The 21,650-nt window shown below is 43.7% G+C and overlaps 1 protein-coding gene across 1 annotated transcript; it reads right to left on the bottom strand.

The window, feature by feature from the left end:
* Window positions 1–996: 996 nt before the first annotated feature.
* klhdc8a (kelch domain containing 8A) lies at window positions 997–20,469 on the bottom strand. The gene is made up of 6 exons (XM_035387150.1): window positions 19,926–20,469; window positions 7,006–7,530; window positions 6,378–6,542; window positions 5,426–5,644; window positions 2,977–3,078; window positions 997–2,379 (listed from the first exon to the last, which is right to left on the bottom strand). Exons 2-6 carry the CDS (start codon window positions 7,379–7,381, stop codon window positions 2,177–2,179), a joined length of 1,065 nt encoding a protein of 354 aa, XP_035243041.1. The 5' UTR covers window positions 7,382–7,530; window positions 19,926–20,469; the 3' UTR covers window positions 997–2,176.
* Between the last annotated feature and the right edge of the window lie 1,181 nt (window positions 20,470–21,650).

The raw sequence follows: 21,650 nt of genomic DNA, 5'->3' as shown, positions 1-21,650 counted from the left end.
GGCTGTGAAGCGAACGCAGAAAAAAAAAGTAAAGACTCTTATTATCCCGCTGCCGAGATGGGTTGCCAATGACGATGGAAGCCTCCGAGGCGTGACCAGCGATTGGCTGCGCGGTTGACGGCAGCTGCCAATGGCGTCTCTATTCCCGTCGACAAATGGCGGGGAACAGCAGCCCATGCAAACACAAAGCGCCCTATTTTGGTGACAACAGTAGGACAAATATGCCGAGGCGTTAGCGGATGGCTAAATTCCTATGGCGCAAATGCGGTACTCCTGGGCCATGCCTGGTTCAGCAGTTTTGTTCGTGTGTGTGACAAAGGTTTTTGGGTTTAACTACCCAATCCATGACTCAGACTTGTGTAGGGCACTGAAACTTTTTAAAACTTAAAACATTTTGATATTGGGACCCAAATTACCAATTCAGTACCGTTCAGGGACCCATCAAATACACATGCTAGTACAGCCCATAGTGGACAACAGACTCATTCTGGGACCCACCTCATAGTTTCCTGGGAACTATTTTGGGTCCCGGCACATAGTTTAAGGAACACTGCTGTAGGTGGTGTGTCAGATAAAAAAAACAAAACATTCTAGTCTGTGGAAGTCTAGTGTAAAGTAATATGTCTGCATTTTTGTCTGTCTAGCCCACCTTTCAACACAAACTCTGGTACTCTCTGTTACTTCAAATGATGTGTTATCGATGCACTTGTATGAATACTGAGCATGTAGCGCAAACAGGCAAGAAATCTCCCGTCACACAAAACTATTTTTATGTGACTCTCGTCACGAATCCATCTTTGTAAGACATGCATCTGTTAAATACATATTTGTACGTATATATTTTAACCTCATTGAAATTCACCACTTTAAACTAAAATAAGCCACTCCCCAACGCCCATGTGTTTTTAGTTTTTTTTTACACTACTGTTCTCGCCAATATATGGCACAAAGATTGCCAATCGACACAGCATCCAATACATGCCAACACCACACTAGTGAAGTGTAAATATCAATTTATTACTATTATAAATAACAAATATACAATAAACCAGGACTATCATTTATATCATTCTCACTATAACAATATAACATTGTGGATACAGAAAAAATGGCAATTAATGACAAACCAAAGTGAGGTATTTTGCACCAACACACAACTTTTAGAGTCACCTATACAAAATGCACACAGCCAAATGACAGTGCTACTGTTAAATTGCATAAAGGATCCTGTGGGACATGACGCAACTAGCAAGAACTATAAACCTTATTATAAATGAATGCATTCAATATTTCTTATGTGCTGTGATAGTCGCTACATTAAGTAATTGTTTTTGAATAGCAAACACAATTATACGTGCTGTGAAAAATATAAAAACAGAACCAAAAAGCAAAGATTTCCTGAAAAAAAAAATCTCTCTCAAGTTAAGATTGTTTATCAGAATCAATAACATTACTATATTATTATATTGAGAACTATGGAAAGGTCTTCTCAACCTTTTGCTTGAATGCATGATGCAGTCACTGAAAACCTTGAATTTGATTAACTCTTGGCTGACAATTAACAATAGTTTCCTTCACAAACATAATTTGACTAATTCACCAACCACCAAAATAAATTATAGAAATTGTGTTTGTATTGAAACAAGAGAGCTAATTTCTAAGCCAAGGTACAAACATTATGAGTGTGCAGTGGCGTGTGTGTGTGTGTGTGTGTGCATGTATGTGACTACATAGTAAAGGCATAGAGAAGGTCATAGAAAATGCACATCAAATGTGTTTGAATTAACCGACATTGCTACCAATAAACAGTCCTGTAGGTTACATACATTAGGAGAAAAATATTGCCAGTGCTGTCCTGTAAAATTGCAAGTCTTTGCTTTCCTCCTAGTTGTGAATCTCAGGTCATAATGCTGTTGTGACACAAAACTCAATGTAATTTGACTTCCATGAAATCAAGAGTGCATCCAACTGGCAAAACACCATAGAACATGTTTCAAAGGGGCTGATGGGAGTTGGAGTCCAGAACTGGTCAACCATACTTAACATACATAAGTTCTGGACTACATCTCCCAATATACTATCTATGACTCTGTTTTTTTTTTTTTACTCTCTGCCTTTCAAAAGGCACCCCAGGTTAAGAAGTCTCGCTTTAGTGCTGGAAGCTCAGTTGGTGCAGCTAAAGAATCTCCTCATCTTTGACATACAGTATCTCGTGGGCAGAAATGGGGATTTGGTTAACCCCTCCCACCACGAGGAGGCGGTCTCGGATGACAATGCTGGAGGCGGAGCAGCGGGGCGTGGTCATGGGAGGAAGCCTTTCCCATTTCCTTTTTTCGGGGTGGAAGGCCTCCACAGTGTCCATTACAGACGGCTGGTTTCCTGTGAGGAAAACATGCACACACACACAAAAGTTTTCCTAATTTTAAGTTTGATCCCAATGGTTCACCTCAACCACCAAGCCCCGCCCCACCACATCTTCAGTGATTTAAGCAGAGACATGTTCAGTAAGGCTTTTTTTAAAAAATTGCTGGTAAGAAATAAAGTCCACAGTTTATTGTAGACTTACATGTGTAAAGACTTACATGTAAATACTTCCAGACTATCTATGTACTTCAACTCCCATGAGCACCTCTGTGAAACACTGCAAATTCACTGCTGAATCTCATAGGTTGACCAATGACCTTACAAATAATTTTACTTGAGACTTCCCTTACTACTCAAATGTTAACAGTGTTAGAGTTCATGAATGGTCAAGGTAGAATGCATTTGTGACCATGTAGCTTTGGTTAAAAACGACTGTTAATTATGGTCCCATTATCGAGAGGTCCAATTTTTAATAAGGCAAACAGTTGTCCATAATTAGAAGTATGATGCATACTTCTAAAGAAAGAACAGGTAGGAGGATGACTATGGCAACCAATGTTCTGGTCTATTAACTGCCTGGTGTGTAATAAAGAGACTTTGAACACCTCTCACCAAGTCCCCCCGCAACGACGATCCTCCCACGCAGGTAAGCGCACGCAAAGTCCGCCCGCTTGGTCTTCATGGAAACGGTGTCCTCTGACTTACGCCAAAACCCTGAAGAGTGAGGGATGGGGGAGGGGGTGGGGGTGTGGGTGGGGTGGGGGGGGGGGGGTGGGAGGTAAGGTAAAAGGTGTGATTTAGCGTGAGAAGTTTAGAACGACAGTGTCCAGTTCGAGAAGGTTTCTCAGAATTTCACCTGCAGCCAGGTTTTTTTTTTTGGTTTTTTTTTTCACGATCTCTGCATTCGGGAAAGCTCACAGGCTGTGAGTGGGAGACTGAGACGAGCGACTCATCTGCCGTCGCTTCCTAAGGATCAGTTCCACGCGAACCCACCGAAAGAATGCCGGGCTCTACGCGTAACGCAGCCGCACGGCTGTCAACTGGAATCAGCGGCCTGTTCTTGATTTCCCTGAAAAACTCCAGAATATAAGCTGAACATTTTTATCACACAAGTTATATTTAGAGCCGCGTGGCCAATAAAAAAAAAGATCAGCGTGCGCCAGACTGCTTAATTCCTTCCCCTGGACATTTGTTTATTCAAAATACTGGTAAATTGAGCAGATGAACTTCCCTTCGCTCCGGGGCTATGATTTCGGAGAGCGTCAGCAGAGGTTTCCGCTGGCTCTCGCTCGCTCGCTCGCTCGCCCTAACCGGAGAAAGCAGGCAAGATGGAACCACTGAGAGGGAAAACTTTAATTGCTTAAAATGTGGAAAAAAAAAAAAAGAAAGAGAAAAAAATCATAAGCTTTTCTTCCTCCAGGAGAACAAAATAAATCTGACGGAGCTGTTCTAAGCCGGTCAGAACCGGTATGTGTTTTCCGGCCGAGGAGGATACGCAAAGTCGGTTTAACGGCGTGACGTCGTCGCCGCTGCTTAATTAACAGCGGGGAGACGCCAAAACGAGCCCGTGAACAGAATGGCCCGTTTTTTCCCGGCATGCCACGCTCTCGCTTCTGAGGAACGGCAATCGTGCGCGGCTCGAGCGCGTTCGAAACGGTGCCGGGCGGCGCCAGACGACGCCGTCACGCCGAACAGATGGAGGCGTTTTTTTAAAAATCGTCTTCTCTTAACTCCGGATGAAATTCGATTGGCGGAGCAGTTTTGAAAAGGCCGACTGCAAAAACGAGCCTGCGATTTCAGTCCAATCGCACGGAATCAAATGCGCGACACACTGAAAGTCAAGTGCAAGTGGATGACCACATGCGCATGCCAGATACACAGATACACAGAAATGCGATTGGTCAGAAGCGAGTGTTATCAGGGGCCCACACGCAAAAGAAACAGGATGCCTATAGGTCCATTCAAATCAGCCAATCGATAAGCGGCAGGAGTTTACAGTTCACTACTCTGAAACCAATCATTCCCACAGCGGGGATGCCATGAGGTGTACGTCTACTGCATGATCACTGGGGACCTATCAGCAAACGGGTACGTTTCCATGGAGATTACACAGAGGGCGAAGGAAATCTGAATTTGTTTGAGGCATGGAAAAATCCGCACCAACGTGTACCAGTGGCACTGCAAAGTGAGTAAGAAAATGTGAATGCACCACAGGCAACTGGATCAACGTCCAACAAAGACAGTGTCGCCAAAGTGTTGCTATGGCTTTCCTTTGCAATTTGACTGAATGCCCCCTTTTCTCCTGTTAATTAAAGGACATTAGTCTCTGTCTGTTTTGGCTCCCTGGTGGGGGAGTGAGCATCCTACAGCATCAAAGTCACTGGCTACCTTACAGCTATCTTAAGACGGAAGACTCACCTGTTAAGACAGCGTTATCTCTCCCTTGACCGAGACTGCCTTTCTAAGCACTTTTTCTTATCTATTAGTCCATTGCTAAGCCCTTTGACACTTGATGAGCTGACAGATTAAAATCGACAGGATCATTGATTAGGCTAACAGTATAGTAGATCCTGTGCACAATTCTTTTTCAGTGGCACTGATTTTAAGAGACTGACTAAACTTTTCTGCATTTACTGTGGCTTTTAATCATAATGTGTGCACATAAATACAACATTTCATGAATTTGTTTGGATAAAAAAGCACCTGCAAAACTGAATGTAGTTAAGATTTAAATAAGAAATAAAACATCATAATCATCATTCAACAGCTTGTCCTGTGACTCTCCAGGACCAAGGCCAATCGACAAATCCTCGAAAATATCTTTTAGCACCTTCTCAGCCTTTCATTGGACAGCACAGTGTAGAGAGAGACAGGAGGTATGAGGAGCAAAAGAGAGGAAAGGACAACACGGAAAGATTCAAACCACCGACGTCACGGTACGTGTACCATGGTCTACAGCCTACGCCATGACACACCCTCCATTTTGCTCTTGTTGAAGAGAATTCCAGAAAGCCTCAAACAAAATGGCACCCACCCCAGAGGTGGTACGTTAAGCTCTCACCCTGTTGGGTGTCGAAGATGTTGACGTTGTTGGTGAACTTGGAGCGCTGGTGGAGGCCGCCCTGCCGGAGCCCGCCCAGCCAGTGGAGGTGCCCGTCGCGGTCCCACGTCACGCCCGCGTACGCCCGCTTGCAGGGCAGGCTGGGCAGCGTTGCCCAGGAGCGGCTCTCCATGTCAAACGCCTCAAAGGACTTCACCGAGCGCTTGCACTGCCGACCGCCTGGGCAGGAAGAGCTCGCAAACACACACGCGCGCACACACACGCACACACATACACGCACACGCGCATACACACATACACACGCGCACAAACACACACACACACACACACACGCACACACACGCACACACACATCCCCACACACACACACACACACACACACACACGCGCACACATACATACACACACACATACACACGAACCCACACAATCACACACACACACACGCATACACACAAGCACACACACGCACACATACATACACACACACAAATACATATACACACACATAACCATACACACACACACACACGCATACACATACACACAAATACATACACACACACACACATACACACACATACACATGTACGCACAATGTGAGTTCCATATGATCAGAGTGTTTAACAGGGAGCACGGTTCTTTTATAAAGAAATAAAACAAGTTGGAAGTACTATGCTTATCTGAATCAATCCTCTAAGGACCATGCATAAAAGCCTGGTCATGGAGGGTAGCCCCTCTATAGATCAAATCCAGTTTGTCAACAGCCAGAAAGTGAAATATTGTCCAGTCAAACATGGATTTCCATATTTTTATTTGGTCATATAAATAAACGGATCGAGCCGTGAAACTAATATTTAAACTAAAACCAAGCACCCTGCGGTTGACAGGCGAATTATTAGTTTGGAGAACAGCTCCTGCTTGCTCTTCAGAATGGATCCAGGCGCCTCACCTGCCACGTAGATCTTGGAGCCCAGCAGGTAGGCGGTGGTGTCGTAGCGGGGCGTGGGCATGGAGGGCAGCAGGGCCCACACGTCCTTGCGGAGATCGTACTGCTGCAGGATGCTCCTGGGGAGCAGGTCCGCCCCCATACCGCCGACCGCGAACGCCCTGCCGTCTGCAGAGAAGGAGCAATTAAGGGGGAAGGCCTCAGTGAACCTAGCGGACATTCTGGTGGTGAAAATTTGGTGAGAAGTCAACGGAACGCCATCTTAAGCGTTCAGGTGAAAACACGGCCGCATTTGGTGGGAGAAGTGAAAATGTTTTCTAGCTGACTAGCACGTAGCGCCAGGCTATATCTGGGTAAAACATGATCTATATTGGGGTTAACCTAGTCAAGTGTTTATGTCCAAACATCTCTCAACCTAGGATTTTCTGATCCCTAGAAGTCTACATTCACGCTTTTGCTCACTGGTAACTCTCCAATGCACCCTTAAGCATTACAAGCATAACGATGGCAGGTTAACAGAAGAGTAAGACCACAATATAAAAAGACACTTCCCAGTGACATTGCCAAAATCTGAGGGGGTGTTCCATCAAGCCGAGCTGACCCCTGTGGTGAACGGGGTTTCCGTACTGACCTTTGGCCATGATGGAGATGCCCATGGCGGCTTCCCGCAGGGAGCTCCTCTTCCTCCACTTGCCCTCGTCCGTGTTGTACATCTCCACGGCCTTCAGGGGCCGCTGGTCCTTCCCCACGCCGCCCACCACCAGCAGCTGCTTGCCCAGGACGGCCACGGCCGCCCCGGCCCTCGGGGTGGGCATGGCGGGCAGGCCCACCCACTGGTCCACCTCGGGCGAGTACAGCTCCAGGGCGCTGATGGGGCGCCCGCCCTCGTCGCAGCCCCCGACGGCGTACAGCTGCCCGCCCGCCTCCGCCAGCGAGTGGTAGACGCGCCCGCCGGAGAGCCGCGCCAGGCTCTGCCAGTGGAACTCCTGCGCCGATGGCACCGCCATTCCCGCGGTGGCCGAGCCGCGGTCCTCACCACCACCGGCACCGGCTCCGGCACCAGCACCGGCTCCGCGTCAGACGAAGGAGCTCGCTTCCAGGCAGGCCCAGGGCGAGAGGCCTCTTTCCCCCCAGGCCAGGGCGCGCTCGCCAGCCTCTGCCGGCGAACAAGACAAGACAAGACGCCATTTTAACTGGGAGCCTGGGATTTGCCTCTCAGTGGTCAGAACCAACATTGTCAGTGGACTCAGCAAAGTTTAATGACACTTGGAGTGAAGCCCGTAGCTAGGTTTTCACTTTTTGGGGGTAATCTACTGTGGACAGTGGGTTGAGAGAGACCATTTTAATTTAAACAGCAGATGGAAACCGTGCCACAAATGTACATAATCTTGTTGATGGAAGCAAATTTATAAATACAGCCCTACAGTTCGTAAATTTGTTGGCTTCCTAACCTTCCCTGCTGAGAGGTTCTGCTCTTCTACTTCAACCCCGTAAGGCACGAGGTCACAAATGTGTGATTAGAATGTTCTTAACTGAACACTCCAATGCTGATGTAACAGCATTGGAGTTCTAGACTCATCAAAGCGTTGTTAAGTGTTCCACTGGGTGCCTCTAGTGCTCCTGATTTTATGTCTATTGTTTTTTTAGAAGGTTATCCACCTTCCAGGAAAAAGAAAACAAAACAGAGCAATAGATAAGAATGCATTTTGTCCAGGGGATATAAAGGGATATACGGAACAGACTGATGAAACACCTGAGACAGCCGAGGACATTCATTTTTTTTTTCAATTTTGACCCTTCGTCTTGGTGCTGGACACGGAGGAAGAAAAGGGCGAAATCTCTTGACGGAATCGATTTTGCGCGGCTGCCTTGGCGTGCTCTTCCTTGGCTGTGTACACAATTAGCTTCGAGTAGGCTGTGCAGCGAAGCTAAGTATCCACCGGTAACCAGGCAACCAGCCTCTCCTTCCTGTGTTCCCTTTCTCCCTCTCCCTCTCTCTCATTCTGTTCACACTCACCCCCAAATGGTGCGCACTAGCCAAGGTTCTCTCCTCGCGTAAATACCGCATCCCCGCCTTGCCAGCCCACACTGTGCGGCAGTAATCATCAATCAGGCAACGATGCCTCTCGCTGTGCTAATCCTCCTCCCATGTCTGAGGGGTCCAGGAACGGCTCTGAAAATTTCATAGCCTTCGATTGGCCCGTGCGAGGCGATAGGATTTGGAGAACGCAGGCCTGAACAGCTGAATTTTTAAATCACTACGTTCCCCCCCCTCCCCCCCCCGGGGAGTTTGTTTGCCTCCTCAGAAAATCATGCAAATGCAAATGATTGATTTTTTATTTTTTATCTTTTTTTTTTAAAAAACCTCATACAGAGAGCCCGGCTCTGGCTTTTATACCGAAGGTCACAATTATCTAGCTGTAATGTAATATAATTTGATTGGCTCGCAGGAGGCCAAGTGCTCTGGGCTTTTTGTGATTGAGAAGAGCATGCTAAGTACATGGGGGACCCTTGGAACCGGAGAGTGCTTAATCAAAATCAATCAAGCTGTAAATGAACTAGTCGCTCTAATTTACAGTTCCGACTCTCGCTGCTTCCGACTGATTTGGAAAGGTACGCATCGATCATCGCCGGGCTTCGGAGACCATCGGCGTGACCTTGAATACGCGTTTAAAAACAAGCGCAAGCATGCCGGGCCTTTTAAAGCCTAGGAAAATCCCCTCGTGTGTCTTTAATCTGCCAATATATTTAATTTAAATGTGAACGTTTATTTCACTCAACAGACTCCTTCTTACGAAGGCCGACCTGACAAGGTCTGCATGTCACACACTTAATAAGTGCGGTCGCTGAAGCGCTGTTTGACAGTGTTGACCGTGGGTTTTACCCGCCCGCCCGCCAGCAGCAGCGGCGGCGGCGGCAGCATCGATTAAGCCGCTGGAATGATGGATTGCAGATCACTCCAAACCCTGTTAATCGGAGCAAGCAAACACACACGTGACCTCTGGCAAGGACCAGGATCGATGCAGCGACAGAGGCAACAACTCACAATTAGCAACATTACGCGTTTCCCCTCAAGGGAAACCATAACTGAGGTAATAGAGGTGTTGATGTATGTAACCTAGACAGTCAAAACAACGCTAAAGATCTAAAGACCTTTGTTTCAATAAAACAACAGGAAAAAAATCTGACACTGTTTTTTTTCTTTTTGGTTTTGTTGATGAACATGGTACCTAATGCTTGAGTTGAACATTTGTCAGTTTATTTTTTGAAGGAACCATTTTACCCGTACATTAAATGGTAAGCCACAGCTCTTCTCTTGCTTGATAAAAACTTGATAAAAACAAGAAACATAAAAAGAACTTGCTACTATCGCAAAGGCAGTGGCAAGAAGCGCTCAAGAATCTCTCCCCATTTTTTTTATTTTCTGGTTCCGAACACAACTTCAGTATGCAGGGGTGGGTTGCCGTGGAAACGACGACACCATCTTCAGACGCGGGAGCGGACTCCGCGTTTCATCCTCGTTTAGTTTCGATAATGAATCGAGAAATAGTCGCCGCGCTCGCCGCGGTGACCCAAAGCAAGAGGCCCCCTTGTTAACGAAATGAGATTGCTTTCTCCTGGCATGTCTGTATACTGCAGTAATTACAATCTGTAACTGATTTGCTTCACCTCTCGGTTTTTTAAATAATTTTTTTTAATTAACTGCCTCAACAGCTTGAGAGCAACAGCAGGCTCACAAGCACTCACAGGAGTCAAGTTACAATCAGTGCGCATCCCCGTCAAACTTTTTTAATTACTTTAGAAACACTTTTCCCGGTGCGTAATTTAAGGCCATAATATTCAGACCTTCAGAAAAAAAATAAAAACAAACAGAAAAAACAAAAAACAAAAAACATTCAGAGGCACAAAGCCCATACATTTTTGTCTGGTATTTTTCCGTATCACTTTGATCACTGAAACTATTCCTGGCTCCGAGGCCAAGCTAAGAAGTAAACAATGTCAAGAAGACAGGCAATCACGCAATAACTGTTTGTTTTTTTCACCATGATTATAGGCACACTTCAAGTCGTTAACACACAAACGTTTTTCTTTCTTTTTTTAAATAGCGATGCAAGGAGCCAAAGACCTACTTAAGGAGCAACATAAAGATACAAATTCCACCTTTAACCTCCCTGGCACCCTTCCCTACTTGTATCTGCCCATCCCTACTCCCTGTCTATGCCCTGAACCACAGTTTGTTCTCATGGTGCACAATCCCTTCCATCCCGGCAATCTGTGAGTTCTGGACTGAGGGCTTCCCCATGGTCAGAGATCTAACCATTTGTGGCTTGCTACTTATGTCAGGGATCCCCAGGCTTCCCCGAAAAGGGCTGGTGTGGGTGCAGGTTTTTTTGGTTTAGCCCAGCACTAAGCCACCTGACTCTACTTATCAACGACTTGACTGAAGACCACGATTAGTCAACTAGTTTAATCAGGTGCTGGGCTGAAACGAAGACCTACACTCACACCGATCCCTTTTTGGATAAGATTCGGGACCCCCCTGACTTAAGTAGTACAAAGGCACAAGGGCAAACAATGGAGGATACATTGCAGTCATTTGACGGCCACCCTTATCCACAGCAACGTACAGAAGTAGAGAACGTGTGTTACTCTCAGGAGTACGAATGTCACCACGCAATATCACCAAGGCAGCACAGAGGCCCATCTAATTACTAAGGCCCGGTCTCTCAGACAAAGAATGAGTCTAGTCCTAGACCCAAAAGAAGAGTTCAATGAAGAGCTCCACTGTAATAAGTTTGCAGTCTAGGACTAAGGGCTAATCCATGTCTGAGAAACCACCCCTAAGAGTAATATTAATGTCACAACCAGCAATTTGCATTGCAACTAAATTTACAGTAGATGTACGTGAACAGGCCCTTTTGTAAGGAAGTTGCAAATTTCGCATCTATGAGCAGCCTATTATTTATGATTCCTCCCCACAGGAACATACTCTGGTCCAGCCTGTCCCTAATTAAAAAGACATAAAGATATGTATGATTTGAAAACTTTACAAACACAATTATATTGATAGTCTCAACACGGACCAGATTTTCAAATGTGCTATGAAAAGATGAGTGGCAAAAACATTTCGAAAGCAATATTACTAAAGTGTATCATTATATTTTTATTCATTTCTATTTCTTGAAATGTCCTCTTGCAGTGTATTGCTTTGCCTAGAGCTATGCTACTCAATGCCTTTGCCAGACTCTTTCATACATTTTTGAAAAAGGATTTTTTTTTTTTAAAGCAATGTTCAGATCAATTCAGCCATGTGTGACAGAACACCAGTCCTTCACCCAGGCTATGAGCCCAGCCAATCAGTGGAACCAGCATATTGTCCATGAAGCCAGCCAATCAGCTGAACCAGCTGTTCATCCAGGCTATGAGCTCGGCCAATCAGCTGAACCAGCTGTTCATCCAGGCTATGAGCTCGGCCAATCAGCTGAACCAGCCGTTCATCCAGGCTATGAGCCCGGCCAATCAGGTGAACCAGCCATTCACCCTGAGCCTACCCAATTGGCAGAAATACATACAGTTGCTGTGAAGGTAGACCTCAATCAATAAATGATATTTCAAAATCCCCATGTAAGAAAATACTGACCTCCTGCTCTCCCAGAAGAGCAGGCAGGAGTCAATATTCAGTTCAAGAATGAGCTGAATATTGGTTGAAAATAAATAAATAAATAAAATGTAAAAATCAACCTTTCAATCATTTTCACATATTGTGAATGTGATCAAAGTTGGAACACAATGGTCAACTATTCAGGTTTAATACAACTGCTGGTGCTGACTGAACATGTATAGCTATCTGCTGTGGACCCTACTAACTGCTTTGTCAAACCCCACTTACATGGTAGAGTACTAGATATGTTTTTTCTGACACTGTGGCATAAAAAAGATAAGAGGAATTGACAGATAATTTGCACCCATTTATTTACAGTTGGGTGCAAACTGATGAACTAGAAATAAATGGGTGCAAATTATCTGCTGATTTTTATTTTTTATGCCAGTTTCACATTAATAGTTATTTAATAGACCAGTTAGATATTTTTTCTCTACAGAAAATAGGAATTGACAGTTAATTTGCACCCATTTCTTTAAAGTTCATCAGATTGAAAAAATAATCCATGAGAAAGATAATTTGTCGGCTACCCATACAAAGTTATTTTTTTCTCTCAGGTTTATAGCATAGATCAATGTCAATCATTGCATTACAACCATTTAGTAGACGCTCTTATCAAAAGCGACTTACACAACTTTTTACAAAGCATTTACACTGCATCCATTTATACACTGAATCAATGCAAATTGCTCAAGGGTACAAAGGCAGTGTCCTACCCAGGAATCAAACCTGTGACCTTTAGGTTACAAGACCAGTTTCTTACCCATTAAACGACACTGCCGCCAATCAGAATCAGTTGGATGGGTAAACTTATTTTGGACCCACTATGCAACCATACAGGTATACATACCTATACAAACAATGGATCCTTATGTATTAGTGTCTGTTGGCATTTCAGTTCACTACAGGCATACTATTACATTACATTTATATAAACATTGTATTACCATCGTCATAGTAACATTTCACATTTTTAGAACCTACTGAACAGTTCCCCTGTGTTTATTCCTATGGCACTGCGAAAGAGCAACTGTCAGAGTTTTTGGCAGAGTAATCTTTTCACCGTCTAAAAGGGGGCTAGAAAAGGCACTTAAAATGTCACGTCTGACTTTTAGATTGTGTGGCTTGTTTAAACCCAAAGTGTAAATGCTTTTTGAGAGGGCTGTCTTTAAGATCTGATGTACAGTACAGAAATTTTAGATGTGTACAGGTAGCGAGGTAGTCAAAACACCTGCTTTGTTTTCTGGTTCACAGTCTCATTTCCTGTTGTGCCAAAATGAGACACCTTTGGAAGGAGAGAATATTCCCATGGTCCCTTGCAGTTCAGATCCAGAAATGTGTCTTGTTGAGATGGCAGAACGAAACTGTCATGTCACAGCTGGAAGTGCGTTCCCTTGAACCTCTTTAGATATCCTTTTTTCTCCTAATGTCCATTTGGATAACGTTATAGGAAAAAGCGGACTAATCGTACCTTCTTCGTTACAATACAAATTGTTTGTTAGGTTAATACCACATTTACTGATTATATATGGGCGGGCCTCAGTGTCTTCTTGGTCATAGCACATTTTTGTGTTCCTGAGACTAGCACAGATGTTCTCCGCTACTGTTCGTAGCTCTGGATAAGAGAGTGTCCACCAAATTATCGTAATGCATTCTACAGAGTTGCACATTATCGAACGAGAAAACAAGGCAGTTTTCTCTATTTCTAACAGAAGTTCTTCTCGAGTGAAGTTTTGCGGATGCAAGCGTACGTTCCTCCCATCTCTGAGAACTGTCAGGCGTAGAGACACATATGACAGCTGGTGAACGGACAGAGAAGAAATGAGCACATATGGAGAGAGACGAGATTCTAGCTTTCCTGCAGAGAGAGTGCTGACAATGCAAGGTTACATTACAGGCATTTAGCAGACGCTCTCATGCAGAGCGACTCACAGAACTTTCTACATAACATTTACATTGCATTCATTTATACAGCTGGATATATACTGAAGCAATGCGGGTTAAGTACCTTGCTGGGAATCGAACCTGCGACCTTTAGGTTTCCAGGCCTGCTCTTCACCCATTACACTACACTGCCGCCCCAAGGTAATACAGTAGCGCAAACACACTTAAAGGAGCCATTCCACCACAAAACAACATTAACCTCATTTAACAGATCAAGGCGCAACTGATTTGGCCTCTCTTAGTGGCTGGCCAACGCAATCTCGGAACAGAGATATAGGCAGCGAAAGGTGCAAATTTTTTCTCATTTTTGAGGAACTACAATGGGAGGGTAGTTCTAAGGCGAAGGAATTGTAGATGGTATTAGTCGGATGGGGCGACATAGCTCAGGAGGTAAGACCGATTGTCTGGCAGTCGGAGGGTTGCCGGTTCGAACCCCGCCCTGGGCGTGTCGAAGTGTCCTTGAGCAAGGCACCTAACCCACAACTGCTCTGGCGAATGAGAGGCATCAATTGTAAAGCGCTTTGGATAAAAGTGCTATATAAATGCAGACCATTTACCATATTAGCACGTGGGCTGGCTAGCGTACCGGACGTGCTCTAGTGTGCTTTCAGAGGAACCTTTTTGAGGAGGCTCCACTGTTCTTGAATGATCAGGGGAACGCGAACGGTACCCATAGTACGGATACAGGAGCATCGTAGCAGGGTAACCAAGGTGACATCAGAGGGCAGCAACACTGATCACCAAAAAAAAGCCAGCCAAAGCCCAACACTAGACACATCGACACGAGCAAACTAAAAAATAACGAGAACGTGTACTACTGTTAATTATATTGTTAACTAGCTAGCAAGGTTTTTTTTTTTATCGAACAACCTCAAGTTGGCTAACATTACTGCCAGTTACATTTTGCTACTGTTGCAATATGCCCTTACCTATGAACCGTCAACATAAGACAATAGCATTGCTAAGTTTCTGCATCATACTACTACCACTATGACCCATCTATCAGACACATATTATGTAGCCACATGTAGGCTACCTGACAGTAATACATCTATTGATTGCACTTAGAGTGCGTTTTTGTTTCTTCTGAAGTATGTTATCTGCACAAATCAATATAGCCGAAGTTGTGTACCATTATTAATTACATTCGATAAATACTTAAAGAGACCGTAAGCCAATATGAAAGAGAAACTTGGTTCCATAAAACACCGCAAGGTACACAATGTCAGCAAATGACACCTCCATTAGCGCCTGAGCACCCATGTGTACAATAAATGTTGGGCTATTTATAGGCTTTGCTGCGGTGGCTACTCAAGCAGCAGAAGCCAGTGTTTTCGAGAGGAACACAGAGACGTGACTAACAAACTGTTTACTGACCGCAAGTCCACGCTTGCGGTGGAATTGACAGTGCAAATTGAAGTAACCGACCCAAACACTGTAGGCGGTTTAACAACACGTAGCGTGACTAAAAGCCCTACGCTGAAAACATTTCATTTTTAACTGGCAGCAGAACCGATAATGCTGAAAATCGACTTTTGCAGACCCATATACAGCGGGCTAACTTCTGTCTTTATTCCACTAAAATGACAAGTCAAGGAAGTCGCGTGAGTTTTTGCCGTCGATGTGTCATTTAGAAAACCAACGAAAAATGGCAACGGCTGCACAAGGGACGAGCGCGATATGATCGTCAGATAATTTATTTAAATGTATTCAGGTAGACGTGGAGAATATCCGTGTCAGCTCTCCTGAGGTTTGGAACGTCTATGACGTCAACCGCACATTTCTACTCCTCGCCTGGCTTAACGTCTTCGTTTCCTCTCCCCCCCCCCCCCCCCCACCCCCCAATCTCTCTCCACCGGTATTCCAGAAAAATCTCTGTTCTCGCCGGATTTATTATGACAACCAAATACTGCACACGTTGAGGGCCGTGTCTGAAATGGCTTGCTATGACTACGACGAGTCAACTTTCATACAGGTAAACTGCGCTTATTCAAATCGTAGTTACGTTAAACCCTTGCAAATTTGCCACGCTGGAGCAAATAAGTGGCATTTCCTTTTTTTAGTGTAAAATGGTAAATTCACCACATAATACTACTTTTTCTTTATTTTGATAGCGGCTAGCTTGCTAGCGTTATCCTCTCTCAAAGAACGGCTTCCAGGCCAGGTGGTAACACCCAGCCCCTCCATTTGTATTCAGTAGGCGTGCCAACCTGTGTCTGGCGTTGTCTGATGCCAGCCCATAGACTGTAAGCGCCTGCCCCGTTGTAGCCTTTAGTGAAGCAGGCACCTGGAGCATGCTCAGGAGTTTGGGGCAATATCTCTGCTCTTGCTACAGGTAAACAGTTGGCTTAGAACTCACTTTATTCAAGAGGACACCCACTCTCCGACAAATAAAACAACAATTTAAGTTTATTGCTTTTTTTTTTAAGCTGAAAAAGAGACTGACATCCTGATCTGGATTCCATCTTTCGATGACCTTTAGTGGTGTTTCAATATGGCAGTCACATCTTTATATATAAAAGCAGTCATCAGCTCCAAAGACAAAAACAATGTGTCAAAACATTTTAAGGGGGAAAACTTAAACTCACGAACTAAAGGTAAAGGTTAACATTGTCATATGTAATGTCTCACACAGAGAAGACACAAATCCAAGCCTGTTGAATGAAAAAGTGAAATGAACACTACTTCTAACAGATGAAATTGCGCAAACCATCTTGTGAAGAACTGTAGAACTGACTGGTGGTGGGAAGGACATTTAATTACATGTTATATTTCTATAATTTTTTGTGGAAATGATTTTACCCTTTGCTCACTTAATGTTATCTCTAAATCTTTTTTTTTTAATTAGGTTTTTTTAGGTTTCGTTTTGCTTGGCAGAACTGCAATAAATGAGAGTCACTACACCTGAATTTCCATCATTTTAAATTTCTTTTTTTTGTGCTAATCCTGAATTACAGTTCAGAGGGAAATTAACTGTAGTTCAGGTGTATCCTCTCCAACAGGTGGTTTTTATAAAAGTATTGCAGATATTGAAGTATATCATTATTTTTGACCTGGATCACAACCATCCAATCTTGTTGAAAAAAATAAATAAATAAAAAAATCACTCCATTTGAAATGATCCTCAATTTAAATAAGCTGCAGCAGAATATATAATCCACATCTTTCTGATCCAGATTTAATGTCATGAGAAACCAGGCAAAGAGGACCAAGCAGTGATGCAACCTAAAATGAATATATGTGCACTGTCTGTAAAGCTAGAGGATCGAGACTTCCCAAGCCACCCCTTCATCCTCTTACTTTAATGAAAGACCGATTTAATTTAATTTGATAGGCATAACTGCATTTCCACAAAGAATACTCATTTCCTTCCACCGACACGTCCAATACAAAGCTTTTGAAATGGGTGGGAAATAAAATCACACCTAAAAATTTGGAACAAATACCGCGTGGAGCCAATTACAGATGAAGCGACTACCTCTCAGAGCAACACGTACCACCATTTTACTTACCCTGCTCTACGTAAAAACAATGAACAAGATCAACCGCCCCTTACGAGAAATAAAATCCACTCCGTTCCCGACAGGTGAGTTTCGTAGACTTGTCAACACCAGACAAGATTTGCAAAGCGTTTTTAAAGACCGCTGACAATAATAATGTTTCTACCAGCGTAGCCCAAGCTATTGGGAACGACAGCTGTGCAGCAAATTAAAAGGGTGGCATGGTCCAGTATGGCAGCCAGTTTGACTTCTAGACACCATCCAGTCACTCCCACCCAAAAAACAGATGTGACAGCCAGTAGAAAACACAATGTATGGCCCTGGTTCATTGTGAACAGGACCAGGGTGATGTGGCACTTATATACGGCAGCCCCATACTGTCCGGATTTCATGCTCTGCAGTTAATGAAGCAGAAATACACCAGAGCCAGAGTCAGCCCCCAGTTACCCAACCGGTGGGGAAGCCTAAGCTGACCAGACAGGTTCTGACAATAGCTTCAAAATGGTGAATAATACAAAATGTTTCACACCGGCTTCGGAAGCGTGCCCACTTATTTTATCGGGCCGTTAGGGCATTTTTCATAAGGCAGCCGAACTGGGTGCTGACTACTGGATATCAGAAGGCCTCAGAAGGCCCATATTGATGATGTGACCTCGCAAACCTACGGAGAGCAGACCAGAGCTCAAAACACAGATGTGCTTCTCCGAAAATTAAACCACGGCCCCGTTTCCCCACATTGCTCTTGTTCCTCGTCCTTTTTTTATTATCGAATCAAACCCTTTGTCACGAAAAGCAAACATCCCCCCCTGCACCACATTCCGCGTTTTCCCACCCTCGCCATGTTAATTGTTCGGTTGCTAGCAAATGTATTTGCGCATTTCATTTCCATAGCAACCCTGGATCTAGCACCAGACAGGCATAAGATGGGTCTACATGAAACGACTGCATGCTTAAGATCAACGCTGAGGTTAAAACAATATCTGCCTGCAAGCAGTGTGTCTGTGCACCACTGTAAACACAGGGCCTTGAACAGGCAGGAGTGCTGAGATATAATAACTAACAGCAGGACAAGAAGATACTAATTCCGCTCAGATATTAGGAAGCATTTATTTTATTTTTTTTCACGCAGAGAGTAGTCAATGTGTGGAATAGCCAGCCAGTTCATGTAGAAGAGGCAGAAACTCTGGGGGGTTTTCAAGACCAGGCTTGATACAGTGTTAAATATTAGCACCAGGTACAATTTAGTTAGGAAAATGGCGAGCAATGTTGGGCTGAATGGCCTGCTCCTATCATTAAGTTATGTTATGTTTTGATATGTTATATGTTATGTTTTGTTATGTTATGTTAATGGAAAATGTGAAGCTGCATAGTACAAAAGGGCATACTAATTCAGAATGAACAAGTCTGTTTAATAAGAGCCCATGTTTTTATGTCACTATTATAGAAATACTTTGAATTAATATCTTGACAATTGTGTACCAATATATACACAATAACTGCAAGCAACTAAGAGTATCCTAGTTAAGCAGGGACTTGTGCTTTTGATGCTGGTGTGATGTTCTTTATCTTACAATTCTGGCCACGCAGTTTCTAAAGTGGATTAAGAGACAAGGTGAATGCATTAATCAAAATGAACAGATGCGTCCACAGTATGCATTCACAATGTATGGCTTTAAAACATTCATAGAAAAAAAAAAAACTAAATGTAAAATAGTATCAGAACGCATTCGGTTCAGACTATACCGTAGGATATTATCTCTCGGGCATTTGAGTACTGAAGGTTAGTCAGGCAGAATACTGAACAGATGACCTTTAATTGATTTAATATCGTATAACATTAATAACAACAACAATCTCTATGTTTGTGGTCAGAAAGTATTAAGGAGTATATTCTGCAATGGTTTATTAGGATCATTATTTCGTGAGAATGCGTTATTGTCTTCAACACTTGGGGACAGTGGGAATAAGAACACATATGCTCCATTTTATTTATTTTATGGCCATTATAATGAATTCGAACAGAAAATGCCACTAGTACTGGCCAAGCTCAATACAGAGCTTTAAAAGAAACTATGCACATCAACATAGATATGTCTATTTCCCAACTTGAACAACAATATACATTTTTAACAGTCTACACAAAACAAGGGAGCACAAACACACACACCCTTGAATACTGTACAAGTAAGAATACCGGAGACCGCAAGGCAAAACTCGCCGTAACTAACTATTGATTACCGAACACACTATAAGCAAATATTTTGAAGTCTACAGTTAAATTTCGGTTACATTTACGAAATTAATTCAACGTCGTTTTGTTAACAATTAGACACTGGAGCACACAGTTTTTGTCCCAAACCATTTAAAGTAGGCAGGCAGTAGGTACAACACATCAACATCAACAGAATTCTCGAGCCAAAATATCTATTAAATGCATTGACTTACTTTTTCCTTTGGAACGCTGCTATAACCGAGCGCGTGCGGAACCCCGGCTAGCGCATCTCCGTGTGCACCTTGAAACTGTACCGAGTAATAAACGCGGAGAACGAAAATACTCGTGGAACAAGGCACTCCCTTTCACACCGATGCCGTAGCTACAGTAATGCTTCAGACGAAGACCGCTGCTACCACTGTGGACGCTGTAAGGACTGACCGATTTTCGTGTTTATTTTATCTGGGTCAATTTTGAAACGGTCATCATCCTCTTCCCCCGTACTTCTCAGTGGTCGTACTACAATACGTTTTAAAGCGCGGATTGGGATGGGCTGCCGTTCTGTACACAAATATTTCTTACCGAGTCTGACCGATAATACAGTTAACAGCTCAATGCAGTATTAGTTAAAGAACGATTACTTTTAAAACAAAAAACCTACATCAAATATTTTCCGTTTCTTAAAAAAATAAAATAAATAAATAAATAACGAGACCACCCGGTTCAATCATACGTGGCGTTATTATATAATGAGGTGCGCTTTACAAACACGATAATTTTGACCGCGCTATTGTAAGGCACGCGACTACACAATGCATCAATTTCCCTAAATTTATAAAGCGTAGCCTGGTCGGCTTGGTTTTTCAGGGACATATTCTTTGGCGACATGATTTTGCTACCACACGCACGGTTTATATAACATTCATATCTTTAATGCGTTTATTATGAAATGTATTCATATTAGGTCGCGCATTTAACATTATTTTTTATTCATGTTTGGGAGGAAATGAATATCAATTTACTGACCCGGGAGATTAAAGGGGAGAAATCATCGCTTTGCGCGTGTCTAGTCTCATAAGAGCATCAACTATTAATTTGTGCTCCACATCGTTGATACTCAACATTGTGTTTCTAGGGGATAAGCGGGAAAAAACCAGGCTAATAATTTATCAAGCGAACAGACAGAAGCGCACGAGCGTTTCCCCCGTCCACTCACGGGAAGGCAGCAGCTTCTACAGTATTTTGCCCCAGATTTTTTTTTTGCTATAAAACTGGAAGACCCATTTCCGGGAGGGACACGGGGGACCTCACCTGCTTACCTTCGGAACAGTGATTACAGCGGGAACTACAGGAGCTGCTGCCATCCACTGGGGAAAGTGTGGGCGGGACCCCGCCCAAATCTAATCAATTTGTTCCTAACCCAGCTATAGTTTGAGACAGCCAGCAACCTTCTGTAAAGCAAATGAAGCTGCCTTTGCTACCAGCCTCGTAACTTGGTACAGGAAGGTGGGGGTTTGGTGGAGAACTTTATGCTTCTTACACAGGGGAGGTATGCCTGTCCAAAGCCACCCTATAAGGTGTGAGATTACAAACATGTGATCAGAATGTAACCTAGACAGAACGTTCTAACGCTGATGTAACAATCACTACTGGTAATGATAAATGGTAAATAGACTGCATTTATATAGCGCTTTTATCCAAAGTGCTTTACAATTGATGCCTCTCATTCACACACACACACACACACACACACACACACACACACACTCACACACCAACGGTGAAAGGCTGCCATGCAAGGTACCAAGCAGCTTGTTGGCAGCAATTAGGGGTTAGGTGTCTTGCTCAGGGACACTTCGACATACCCAAGGCGGGAGATCGAACTGGCAACCCTCCGACTGCCAGACGACCGCACTTAGAATTTTGAAGAAGAAAAAAAGATTCCAAAAAAACCTACT

This window comes from Anguilla anguilla, chromosome 13 (assembly GCF_013347855.1).
Source record: "Anguilla anguilla isolate fAngAng1 chromosome 13, fAngAng1.pri, whole genome shotgun sequence".
NCBI lineage: Eukaryota > Metazoa > Chordata > Actinopteri > Anguilliformes > Anguillidae > Anguilla > Anguilla anguilla.
The sequence above is the reverse complement of the archived record's forward strand: the minus strand, read 5'-3'. Positions and strand labels throughout refer to the sequence as shown.